The 13,382-nt window shown below is 35.7% G+C and overlaps 1 protein-coding gene across 23 annotated transcripts in view; it reads left to right on the forward strand.

Annotated features, from left to right (window-relative positions):
* Positions 1-12,734, forward strand: part of SOX5 (SRY-box transcription factor 5) — a 1,021,816-nt gene extending 1,009,082 nt beyond the window's left edge. For all 23 annotated transcript variants that reach the window (XM_058743357.1, XM_058743360.1, XM_058743362.1 and 20 more), the window contains 3 exons: positions 61-234; positions 5,796-6,012; positions 7,673-12,734. In XM_058743357.1, the coding sequence (XP_058599340.1) occupies positions 61-234; positions 5,796-6,012; positions 7,673-7,976 (695 nt within the window). In that variant the 3' untranslated portion in view covers positions 7,977-12,734. The remainder of the gene's footprint in view (positions 1-60; positions 235-5,795; positions 6,013-7,672) is intronic.
* The last annotated feature ends 648 nt before the right edge of the window (positions 12,735-13,382 follow it).

Below are 13,382 nucleotides of genomic sequence, written 5' to 3' on the forward strand. Positions count from 1 at the left end.
CAAAGAAGAGAATTGCCCAAAGTCTTAACACTAACATGAAGCAATGTTCCCTATTTTTAGGAAGTGCTGGAGTCTCGGAGTCAAGAATTTATAGAGAATCCAGAGGGCGTGGTAGCAATGAACCCCACATAAAACGTCCAATGAATGCCTTCATGGTGTGGGCTAAAGACGAGCGAAGGAAAATCCTCCAAGCCTTTCCTGACATGCACAACTCCAACATCAGCAAGATATTGGGTAAGAAACTTATTGATGGTTACATGATGTATGGAATAAATGTGCAATTCTGTTTTATGCAGTTGTTGAAAGGTACTAGCTTTGGAGGCCAGGCAGCTCATGTTATCTACTTCTCTAAAAAGAAGCACCATTACTGAGCCTTTTCTTCTGACGACAGAGCATTTCATGTTTGTTGAGAAATGGGCCCAGTTTTTATAGCTAATTTACTTGTGTACCTCTATATTAACTGTGGTAATGTTTTTTCTTCTTTAAAATCTAGAAATTTTTGTACTAAGTCCTTAGTTCTTTTTGTATGAACTACGTGATAATGGTATTGACCATATTCATTCTTTTCCTTTGGACTACAGAATTCTTCATGTGCTGGGGATGGAAGCATAGGTGATGGTTGTTCTGGTACTATCGTTGAAAATCAGTTTAGAATGTCAGAGGACACGAGAACTTGTGGTGTGTGCAGTTTTTAATTTACACTTTTAGTAGCCTTGAGCCCGTTTTCAGCAGCATGTAAAAAGGGACTTTCCCTACTGTTGCAGCTTTCAACTTAAGAGATAATAAAGTACATATTTGCCTTACATACATAGACACTAAAGCACACAGAAATACGGGCGAGAGGTAAGAGTATTATAAAGAGACTTACCGTATACCAGTTTAAGTCCCAGAAAAAGGAACGAAGATTCCATTTTGTGTGTGCTGTTCACCTGACACCATCATCACTGTTATTGTCATCGTCCTCATCTTCATCACGCTCGTCTTCCAGATAGCCAGCTACCAGATGAGCTAAGCAAATTTTGACTATTTACTCTGACTGCTAGGAGCCAAACAACAAAAACAGAATAGGAATACCTAACTCGATCAGTAAATTTGGGCTTCAACAAATAAGTGACATTCCTCTGAGTTACTAAAGCTTTACTAAAATCCATAATGCACTTGGAATTACATGTACTTAACGCAGATAAGTGCTCCTTTTGATCCTTTACATTAAGGAACTGGTCATCTAAAAGTGGTTACTAAACATATACATGTGTTTTTATGCTCCCATATTCTCAAATTCTCATGTTACTGGGTGGTAATAGATGCCATCCAGTTCACAGCATGCATTTGTAGTGAGACCAAAACAAACAAACAAAAAACCATCAACCACTTGAACTTATGTCTCAGTTTTCATCTAAAATGATCTTGAAATCTTTAGATTAATGTCATCTCAAAAGATAAGAGTATGTAAAGCTTTAGGTATATAGAGAATGGGAATATTTATGGATATATATATATATATATATATATATATTCAAAAAATTAAACTGTTCAAAAGGAAATGCATATTTTTATGCTACTACCATCTCTGACCTGTTTTTTCTTTTTATGACCATATTTTACCTTCCATATGAAATTTTCCATTTTTAAGAAATGTATCTGTTCCACTGGGGAAAACTCTAGAAATGAATAAAATATTCCATATTTTAACATATCAGTTATCACAAAATTAGCCCAAAATGTCAAAATGAAAAAATGAACTAAATACTGAGATTATTTAAACTGTCTTTATATCGTTCAATTCATGTGTATGAATACTGGAAAATGTTAATTACTGATTCAAACTTTATCCTAAGTATAAGAGAAATATCAGCTTTGATGATGTGAAATACTTTAGAAGATGTAGGAAAAGACTTTATGGGAAAGAGGTGGCTAGCTACAAGAGTTTCTTTCTGGTTTGAAGGAAAGAATATTAGGATGACCATATAGTTAAATCACAATAGGTTACATGAAAAAAGAGTGCTGTCTAATTTTGGACTTTTCAATAGAATTGTATTAATTAAAGATATCCAGGAAAAAAAACCACTGAGGTGTTTGGGACCTCAATATTTAGTCTTAGCTTCAAATAAATAAGTGATCTTCAAATATCCACAAGATCATTCTAAGTGGCCCATTTCATATAAAAGTACAAAGAAAGCTTGATGTTTTCCTCTCTACTGATTGTTTTGGATAACAGCCTCCGACAGCATGCCGCTAATTCATTCTGCTTAAAACAGGCGCTTGAGCTGGGTTGACATTTTACGTAGTCTCTGGGGATCCTAGTTGACATTTTAAAGGGCTTCTAAGCATTTTATAATACCCTAAAATCTGGTTTTAATAAGCCATTCTGCTGAAATTGTTAACATAAGGAATCACCTTTTACTGTTTGGCGCTAGATCAGGGGATGGGGGACATCTTTTTCTGATTAGATATACAGTAGTTGGAGTAAAATGTGCAAATTCATTACAGACCCCATGGAGATGACGATGCTACTCAGCTCAAACTCTTCATTTTTATCGCATCGCCAGATTTAGAAAGGAAAAGAGCACTTTCAAGACTTTTATTTTTCTTATTATGAACATCATATTTTTTTTTTTTATTGAATCTTCCTCTTTGTCATCAGGAGGAATACCCAAAAGTCCTTCTCTGGTTTTTTTTCATTGTAAAAGGCTAGGCTTTTGAGTAAAAGCAGAGAACTTACTCCCTGTACGTGGTCCAGGGTAAGCAACCAGCCACATCTTAAATCAAGTAGATGTTTCCGTCTCTTTTGGAGATACCTAAAATGCTTTCCTACCATTCACATCCAGCGTGTCTCAATGTTTACATCGTAGCTACATACAGTGGATGTTGTACCTGCAAAGCCATTAAAACCAACACCACACTGGTCATTTAGTTATTCAAAAGTTAGTTTTCAAAAGTGAAAACTGCGGTTGCCACCAACCAAAACACCATTTGTTCCGCACGGTCATAAAACAGCAGAGTTGGCCATTTTACCAACTACAGGCACCACTTTCACTATCTTGATTCTCAATTTTAAGAAGACTTAGAACTATGCTCCGGCCATCTTTTAAAATGTAATTTAGGATTCAGTGATACTTCCGGAGAAATTATATTATCAAGTGTCTAAATATGTTGTGATTCCAGTTCATGCCAGATTTAGAAGCCAGCTTGTCTAAGAATTTACACATCTTTTATTATATATGTATCTGTTTTATCTTTATATAAATATGTATCTTTTATTTATCCTATATATGTGTGTGTGTATATATGTGTGTGTGTATATATATCCCTTTTTCCTCTGCATTTCAGACAGTTCAACTGTCTTTAAGTTCCTCTAATCCTCCTTCCCACTGCAAGGCCTGACCATTCTATTCTTCCTCCATAGAAAGCTCTCCCTCTCTGATTCCTATAGGAATCATTTCCACAAAACCTTCCTGACCTACAAAAGATTGACCCAACTCCTTATGTTTTCATAGCTTCCTGTACTTTCCCCACTTTTAATTAAAATAATAAATGTTTTAATTAGCTGTTTAATGTATTTCTTCTCCACTGGAATATGAGCCTCAGGAAGATAAGGAACAAAATGATTCACCACTGCGTATCCAGTAATTAATACACCATGGTGCACATAGTAGGAAATCTAAAAAGAGTTCTCACATTCCAGGGTGGGTTACAGTAAGGCATAAACATTCCCTTTCCTTAGAAAACCATATCCTTTTTGAGCTTATGAAACATTTAGACATTGAGAAGTACCATTAGCAATTTCTATTCTAATTGAGGATGCTAGTTACTTGGTTCTGCCTGGTGATAAAGATAGGGAATTTTAAAGTCAACCATCCTTGGTCATTTTTCAGTGTATTTATATAACTATGAAGTAAATTATTTCTGGTAAGCTCACTTTTACACTCCCTGATCTGAGGTTCAAAATTCTGTTATACATCCTTGTAAGAAACTTCCCAAAAAGAATTGACCCCGTTCAATGGTATTATAGCTTTACCTGTATTTATATTTGCCCTGAGAATAACATGATGGTTTCAAATACCTCTAGAGAATAGTGTTGGGCAATAAAGAGTTTGAGATTGTACCTACAAATTTAGGATGTGGCCATTGAAACACAAGTTTGAGAAAGGAATGGAAAAATAAACTCTATGATTTGAACTGTAACCTGGATTTCTGTAGTAAATAGAATAAAATCATATTGGCTGTCTAGATTGGAAAAAAATCTGTTTATAAATTTTTGTAACACCTATGTGGATATACCCACCCAGGCAACATCTGTTCTGATAGGAAAAAATTCTAAGGGAAGAGATATTGTCCCTTTTACTCTATTCCTTTAATAAATAAAACAGCCCATATTGAGGACTTTTCTGCATTTGTAGAGAAGAACGGTTCATCAGTGAGCTAGTTGCATTTGAGAAATGGAATTTTGGTTGAGTAATGAACCCATTCGAAACCCTGAAGATCTTGCTTAGATGACTTTGGAAGGCAGGTAAAGGCTTCCATGCCTGTAAGTATTTGGTATAGAACCCACAATTCCAGTTATTTTGATCCTTGTGCATTTGAGTAGAGTTGAGCTGATTACTTCCTGATAAACACACTTCATCTACACACAGATTCTCCTCACGTGTTTAATAAAAAAAAAAAAATTATTACCTCTACTTCTTTTACTACTATGCATAGCCATACTAATAGAATCAAATATTTAAATCACGTTTATATTGAGAATTAACATAACTATTTTTAACTGTTGTTGTTTTTGTTTTGTTTTGTTTTGAAATCCTAGTTGAGTCCAAACCAAAATCAAAAGTGAAAAGATGGAGAACACCAATTTGGCTTGACATTATTAATGCAAACTATATCACGAGAAGTGACATCTTTATATATTATTGAAAGTGATTTATTAAGAGAAAAATCTTACCCCTTACATACTTATTGTAATTCTGACCTCTGCTAAGTCATAGATAGCAGGTGGTTGTAGGTATGTAAAAACATACATTGTAGCATACTTTCAATTATATCAAACCTGAGTTTGAGTCACAGATTTGTAATTTAATAATTGTGTGACCTTGGGTGAGTTACTTCATGTATTTGAACTTCAGTTTTCTCATTTATGGAAATAGGTGTAAATGCTATCTTACAGGATTATGATGAAAGTTAAAAATGTGACAACTTATGTGAAGTTTTTAGCGCAGTGTCTATCTAGCACCTGGTAGTTAGCTGGTGCATGTTCATTAATATAATTTTTTGTAATTTAAGTTTTAATGAAATGAATTTTTAAATGCAATCATTCATGAAAGCATACTTAAACATTTTGAGAAGAATTATATATGTTAGGAACCCTTGTAGTAAGTAATGCACCCCCACTTAAAAATACTAACTAGATAATTAGCCACAGATTGAAAATATGTAATAAGTTTTTGCATAATTTTTCAGTTCACAGTTGAATTAGATCATGGTCTAATGTGGAAATAAAAGATGTATTCTTAACATTAGCTGTGAGCTTTTAAGTAAATATATACGCTTTTGGCTAAATTGTTCATTCCAGCCAGGAAAAAAAAATATACTGGCCAGTGTTTGTACCTTTGGGTACACGGTTTGCTCTACACAGCCACCAACACCCCTGTTCTTGTGAGATCTCACCTCTTGAGTCATAGTTCACTAATCAAACACATTTTTATGTATTTCTGGGCTTTAGCCAACATTTTTATTTTAGATTTATTTTCTTGTCCTTAGCAGCTGTGCAAATTGGAATCCTAACCTTCTTTTCCTCATAGGATCTCGCTGGAAAGCTATGACAAACCTAGAGAAACAGCCATATTATGAGGAGCAAGCCCGTCTCAGCAAACAGCACCTGGAGAAGTACCCTGACTACAAATACAAACCCAGGCCAAAGCGCACCTGCCTCGTGGATGGCAAAAAGCTGCGCATCGGTGAATACAAGGCAATCATGCGGAATAGGCGGCAGGAAATGCGGCAATACTTCAATGTTGGGTATGGACCTTTCCATCATTTTTTCATGGGGAACACTTCTTGTTATGCGTAATGGGATGTGAACCATATTCGTTGAGCTGTAAAGCAGCATTTTGAAAAAGAACTTGACCTCAATGTATTTTCAGAAATTAGCCTGGCCCCCACGTGATCCTGAAAAGAATACATCCATATGAAGCCACCCCGAGTTCCTAGAACAATGGCTCTAGTGTGAGCTTTACTCCCACTGGCTTGAAGATAAAATATCTGATAGTAAATAATTTTGAAGCGTGTCATTAACAACGTAGAAGTATTATCGGTTCTTTTCTTTGTTGGCTTTTATTACTTCCAAGGCTTCCCATTGACAAATTCTGCAACATCTTTGTTAAGGAAATACAACATAAAAATTTTTCCAAAAGAAACACTCACTTCTGAATATAGGGGGATTTCTGGGCTATCAAGGCACATATGTGGCCTTTGTAGATCACACAAAGTGGGGATTCTATTTAGGGCACCACAGGGTTGTGAATGGGAAAGCTGTCTTCCGAACTAAGAGTGTAGTTCTCAGGAGGTTTTACCCTGCCTCCTATGGCAAGGCTGTCTACAGTATCATATTAGGCTAACTGCAACATCATTGATTCTGCAGAATTTTCTCAGAAAGCACAGAGATAAAGTTGCTTATATCTGGAACATAAGTTAGTAAGATCCCAACAGCTGCTTATAATAATAAATACCGTTCTGAAATGGCTGGAAGATACCTTAGAAAAAGACTCATAAAGTCTGCTCTATCCTGTTCCCTCTTTCTGCCTGCTCTGTCCATTGGCCCATGATTTATATCCCGACGCGTGACTCTTCTCAAAGCCAAGCATGAAACCCAACACTTGCTGATAGTAAACAGTATGAACATATAGTTCATATGTAACTATATGTTACATATAGTAATAGTAAACATATGAATGAATAGTAAACATATGAAAGAATGAAAGAAGGCAGAAATGAACACTATCTACTAATCTCTTCCCACTAAGACCAGCTACATAATTTGAGGAGCTCCCAGCAAAATGAAAATGTGTGGGGTTCCTATTAAAAAGTTAAGAATTTCAAGACTGTGGCAACAACTTTAAGGCAAGCATAGGATCTTTCATAGCCCAGGGCCCTTTCCAGCTGCAGAGCTGTGCACCCACGAGGCTGACCCTGCTTCCTGTCCCCCCAGCTACTGCAGGGACCAAGTGGACAATGTGATACTCTTCAGTTCTGGTGAGTTCCGAGCAGTCAAGTTTTATTTTGAGAGCTCTCATATTTTAGGGGTTTTTTTTTCCCCATTAAAATTGAATTATCTTTATTTCTAAAAAGCTGAGTGTTATAGTGAAGGAAAACTGAACTCGGGGTCAAGGACTGAGGTTCTTCTGCTTAATCTTTCTACACCTCAGGTTTTTTGCATAAGGGAACATAGGAATAAAAATTATTTTGAGGATCAGGTGGGTAACCCATGTAAATGCCTATAAAGCATGACACACAAGTAAGTTATTGCAATCACAGTAGGATACCATTTTTTAGATGTTGGGCAATAGATGAAAATCAGTAGTTTAGAACTGGACAAGCTGAGCAGATTCATTATACAGTAAAGCCTGCATCTGACTATCCCTTCACCCACAGTGTATTTTTGGGAATTCCTCTCTGACAGGCAACAAGCACAGATCCCCATCGCCACTGCTGGTGTGGTATACCCTGGAGCCATCGCCATGGCTGGAATGCCCTCCCCTCACCTGCCCTCGGAGCACTCAAGCGTGTCTAGCAGCCCCGAGCCTGGGATGCCCGTTATCCAGAGCACTTATGGTGTGAAAGGAGAGGAGCCACATATCAAAGAAGAGATACAGGCTGAGGACATCAACGGAGAAATTTATGATGAGTTCGATGAGGAAGAAGATGATCCAGATGTAGATTATGGGAGTGACAGTGAAAACCATATTGCAGGACAAGCCAACTGATAAGGGTCAAAAAATGGTTGTGACCTTAGGACTTAAAGAAGCCCTAGCTGGTTCATCCTTACCAGTGGCCAAGCACATTAACTTTCTCATACACTGACTGTTACTTTAACTGTTAGTCTTAAATAGTTGGGACATCAGCTGACTAATAGACCTCAGCCTCAAAAGGCTTGGAAAGGAAAAAAAAATACAAGCAAACAACAATATCAACAACAAGAGATTGAAATAAGCTATGGGTAAAATAATGCCAGTAATTCAGCTGCTACATCCAAGCACTGAAGTCTTACCCGTCAACTTTTTTTTTTTTTAATAAACTTTATGGCTGTTTGTTCTACAATGTTCTAGAAATTCTCACTCAGGTACACAGTGCCAACAAGTGGCTTGTGAATGTGTTTTGTTGTTTTGTGCTACAATTTTTAAAAAGAAATAAGTTTTGTTTTGTTTTTTGGGGCTTCTGGGTTTTTTCCTTTTCCTTTCCTTTCCTTTTTTTTTCCTTTTTTTTCTTTTCTTTTTTTTTTTTTTGTAATGCACCTGACAGAAAAAAAGAAAGATGAATTTCTCTTTACTTCTCTCCACCTTCTCCATCTCTATACTTTAAAGATGGAAGTCTGTGCATGGGGGGGGAAGAGGGAAAAAGAGCCTGTTTTTAACTTCCTTGCTATCCACCACAAAATAAGCAATTATTTTCTTCAGAGGACTTTCTTTGTCTAATGCACACCACACTACATCTTTGAGCAAGTGCCAAATTTGTACTGAAGTGTTGACCCAGTTCCTTTTTTTTCCTTTCCTTTTTCCTGTTCCTTCTTAAGTTAGGACAGTGTTATATCTTAGACAATCCCTTGGAAAACCTGAAATACCAGCAGCTGGTGAGATTTGACTTTTTTTTTTTTTAATGGAAACTGTAGGTGCTGTTCTCAGGTGAAAAGAGAGAGAGAGAGAGAGAGAGACATAAGAAATTTAGAGAAAAAATATTTTCTGATCTTGGATTTTTGTGTGTATGTATGTGTGTGATTATGGTACTAATAGGAATAACATTGAACCATTGTGAGTTAAACCCACATCTGGGGATGAAATCCCACATCCTCCTAAGTGACTGGTCTGGAAGCAACCTTGACCTTGACTTTGCACTTCAAATGACAACCAAGATAGGGCTCAGAAATTATATTTTTAAATTTCTAATGTGATTATTGGATGGATTGGGCGGCCCTGTGTAATAGAGGTGTGCACGTATAACATGGAAGCTACTAGCAAACTGTTCCCAGATGTCCCTTCTTCCTGATCAGTTGGTTCCACTAATGTTTGCTACTTAATGATTTCTGTTTGTTTTTCCTATTGATAACTTCGAGCAAAACAATCATTGTTTTCCTTGAATATATTTGGCCATTTTCCAGGAACACAGAATTAGCTTATTTCTTCAACATTCCATCCTTTCCTGATCAGGAAATGGAACTGATGATTTTATAAGGTATTTTTCATCTCTCCATGAAATGAGGCGGAGGCCATTTGCATTTCACAATTGTGGGCCATGTGCATCCCATACCATAAAGAGCAGGATTTGATTAAAAGTCATTGCAGCCCAACAAAATGGAGCCGGGCTGAACCTAGTGAGCGTCGCTACAACTTTTCACTCGCTGTAAGAGGAATCCACTGAAGGCCAATTTTTGGTTCCAGCAGAGTATGTGCATAGAGCAACAACTGATGGTGACAGAACCGCTTGTTTAGATTTTGCCAACCAAATGCCACGACAGTTATAGGGCTTGTACAAATAAACGCAAAATCGTTTAAAGTCAATTGCCATTATTTGTGCTGAGGCATCAGACAGTAAATACTCCAACCAGGAGCTTGGATGTGCTATGGTTTTCACTCCAGTCATCATTTTGCTATCTCACCTCTCAAACCTGACCCAAAAGTTTGATTTTTACATATAAATAAGAAAAAAATCCTTTTTATTTTTCTCTCTCTCAAAAGACTTGCTCTGGGGTTTTGCTTGGAGGAGCTGATCATATCTTGCATGTCAGAGATTTTGTTTTATTTTTCTGTTTGTTTTTGATGACTGTATTTTCATTTGAACTGCCTCTTTTTGCTAGTGTTGTAATGATGATGATGATAAAATAATAATAATAATAATAGTAATAATAATAATAATGGTCAGCTGTTCCCAGATTAGTAAGTTATGTATAATTTATTTCTCCCTCTCTATTTTATTCTCCTCTGATTTGGAAGTACAGCCAATAAGCTGTTAGATATTTAAAACAAATTCCCATCTTCCAACTCATTTATATATATATATTTATACACACACACACACACACACACACATTCACCCACACAATTTTACTTCTCCTTCAGTACATTTTCTCCTTTTTAAAAATTTGGCCCCAACAATGTCAAGTTCTGGTGTTTCATACAAAGGAGTGAATAGGAGGGTCGTGTTCAATCTTAATTAACTTATGCTCTCATCACTCATTTTAGTTATGTAATTGCCACAGTCATCTAGAGCCATTTTTTGTTTGTTTTTGTTTGTTGTTTTTAAGCACTCTGGATAAGGAAAAAAATAGACACTCGTTTTATATCGTTATTATGTACAATGTGAAAACAGATTTTTAAAAATTTGTTCTTCGTCTTTGTTAACAAATTCTTATGTGGGTTCACCTCTCACGTTTGCTGGATACTTATTTTACACCACGTTATAAAGATGCTTTGTTTTCATTTCATTACTTTGGGCTACAAGAATACTTTGTTTTAGCTCCAGGTAGATGCCACCGAGGGCAATCACAGCTGAAACCAATTCTAACACACTTACCAGTGAGTTGACAAAACACTTCTGTGTGGTCTTTTTTTGTTCGTTTTTTATTCTGTTTTCTTTGAAGGGGAAAATGAAATTGTTAATGGTGACCTTTAACTGCTGAAATTCAGAAGTTGATTTTATTTAGTTAGGTTTATGTCAGAGAGACTACACCATGGTGGACTAAAACAGGAAGTCCAGAGCCTTGTGTTCTGTTCTCTTGTTCTGACATAGGATTCGCTGGGTGTCGCAATTTCTTTGCCTTGGTTTTCCCCAAAAGAAAACGAAAAAAAATTATGTTGATGTTTAAAGTGCTTTGATATCCTTTGATAAAAGGTGCTATGAATAGCAACTTACTGTGTTAACACATTGCCTTTTTGGCATTTGATTGGTTTATCATTTTTATAAAGGATCCTAAAACCTTGTATTCTTTTTCTGTGACCCATGATGATCAAAAAAGCTAAAGTTGAGGAAATGAGAGGAAGATCAAACTGAAATGAAGCTAACATTTCCCTACTCTATCCTTTCCTACCTCCCCGTTCATATATCCCCTCTCATTCTCCCTCTCTCTTTCTCCCTTTCTCTCTCCCTCTCTCCCTCTCTCTCACACACACAAACACATACACACATGCATACACACACACACGCACACACGCACACACTCACCCCAGTACTGAGGAATAATCTTGCCTGAATTCTGATTTATGGCTATTGTGATCAATTCATCTAAAATAGTCATGTTTTAAAATGAATCTAAGAGAATATCACTGGAGAAAATAGGTTCAAGTTGCTCATTTACAAGATACTACTAATTTGGCTGGTTACTTGGATAAAATACAAATACTTTGGCTTGGCAATTGGATAAAATACAAAACTGTTCTTCAGTACATTTGTACCTAAATTACTTAAGTCAATTTTTTACATTTATTTGGCATCTGCATTTAAAAGTTAACCATATATAAAATCCCTCCCAAAGATCATAACTATTATTGAAACCAAACCCTCTTATAAGGAACAAATATAAAAGAGTTGTCTTTGATGAAATTATTTCATAGATTTGATTTTGGAGTAGACTTTTACCTTAATTCATTTAAAGAAAGTTATCTTTAACTATTTTGTGGTCCCAATTTCAGATATTTTCTTAATCCAGAAGTTGTTACTGTTTCCAGAAGAAATCTCTTATATCACATTTAAAACATCAAAAGTAATTACATTTTCATTCATTCTAATGGGTAAATTATTGAATTGTAATAAACAACTGTATATTTGCAAACAGGTTTATAAAATATTTGTCTATCAAGTTAATAGTAAAATAAAAATTATGGGGTCTGCAAGGAAAATTATGAAGCCCACTTAAAGTGGTTCAGATATCTCTTTGTCGTATAGGGCATAAGTTTTTGTTTAGACAGGCTTTTACAGTATTTAATTTTAAAGTTTCCTATAACTATCAGTTTCCCAAGTTGAAGATGATGTTGTGTTAAGTTTTCTACTGATTGATTCCTGTTCTCCCCAGTGTGTCTGTCACTGGTTCACTAAAACAGTATTTATACAGCTCCACTGGCTCTAAAGCTCTTAGTCTGTCTAACATTTTGGATTTTATGAGTAAAAATGGGGAAAAAAAATAGAAAAGAGACAATCAAATGCCTGGAGCTTAAAACAAAGTATGTGCAACCTACCATCTCACTTGAAATTTAATAAAATAAATAATTATGTAAATATAACATAGAGTTATAGATTTATATTTTGTTCATAACACATAGTGTAATATAAGTTGTATATTTTCATGTTTTTGGTTTTATGTTACCATTCATGCCACAATAAAAACAGGAGTTTATGTACTCTTAAAAAAAAAGATGTGGGTTGCCACCAACCTGTTTTTTTGTTTGTTTTTTGTTTTTTTGTTTTTGCATTCTCTTTTTTTCAGTATTACTGCCATGCAAGGCACCAATAAAAACAGCAAATGTGTTCTTTACCTATTATACTGTGTTTCTTTTCACAATTCTTGTTATGAGGGTATAATCTTTAATTATGAAAAAAGTATGGAAAGCCATTTAGTTTTCAATATAAATTACCCCCACTTCCTGAAGTTGACTTTGAACTGAGAGCTCAGGGTTTAGTCCTTCATGGTGGGCATTGCAAGAAGGACCCCTGGACCTTTTAATAAGGCATCCCTTCCTAGCTTCACAGTAAGGTCAAAAGCTATAGCTCTCATAGGTAATGGAGTCTAATACTCTTTAAAATCCTACAGCCTGAAGGATTTTTAATGTTCTTCTCCTAAGCTTGACACTATCATTGGGGCAGGGTTTCTACACTTTAGAATTCTATTTTATCCTGTGTGTATAGAAAGCATACACATTTTAGGTTATGAAATTGCTAAGAACTAGAAAAAATTTTCACCTTGCTGGTATCTAATTTAGGATGATGGGTGTTTCTAAATTGTTCAACACTCTTAAGTTAGCTTCTGGATTCTACCTTCAATTTTTAAAGCAAATGTTAAAAAAGAGAAGCCACCATTTTTGCTGGTCTTTCTCACCATATGATGTTTTTCTATCTTGATAGTTCTATGTGTAATAGGTTCCTGCAGGGGCTTTTGTTTGTTTCCTTGGTTGCTTGCTTGGTATTTA

The sequence above is a fragment of the Neofelis nebulosa genome, chromosome 8, assembly GCF_028018385.1.
Source record: "Neofelis nebulosa isolate mNeoNeb1 chromosome 8, mNeoNeb1.pri, whole genome shotgun sequence".
Classification (NCBI taxonomy): Eukaryota; Metazoa; Chordata; class Mammalia; order Carnivora; family Felidae; genus Neofelis; species Neofelis nebulosa.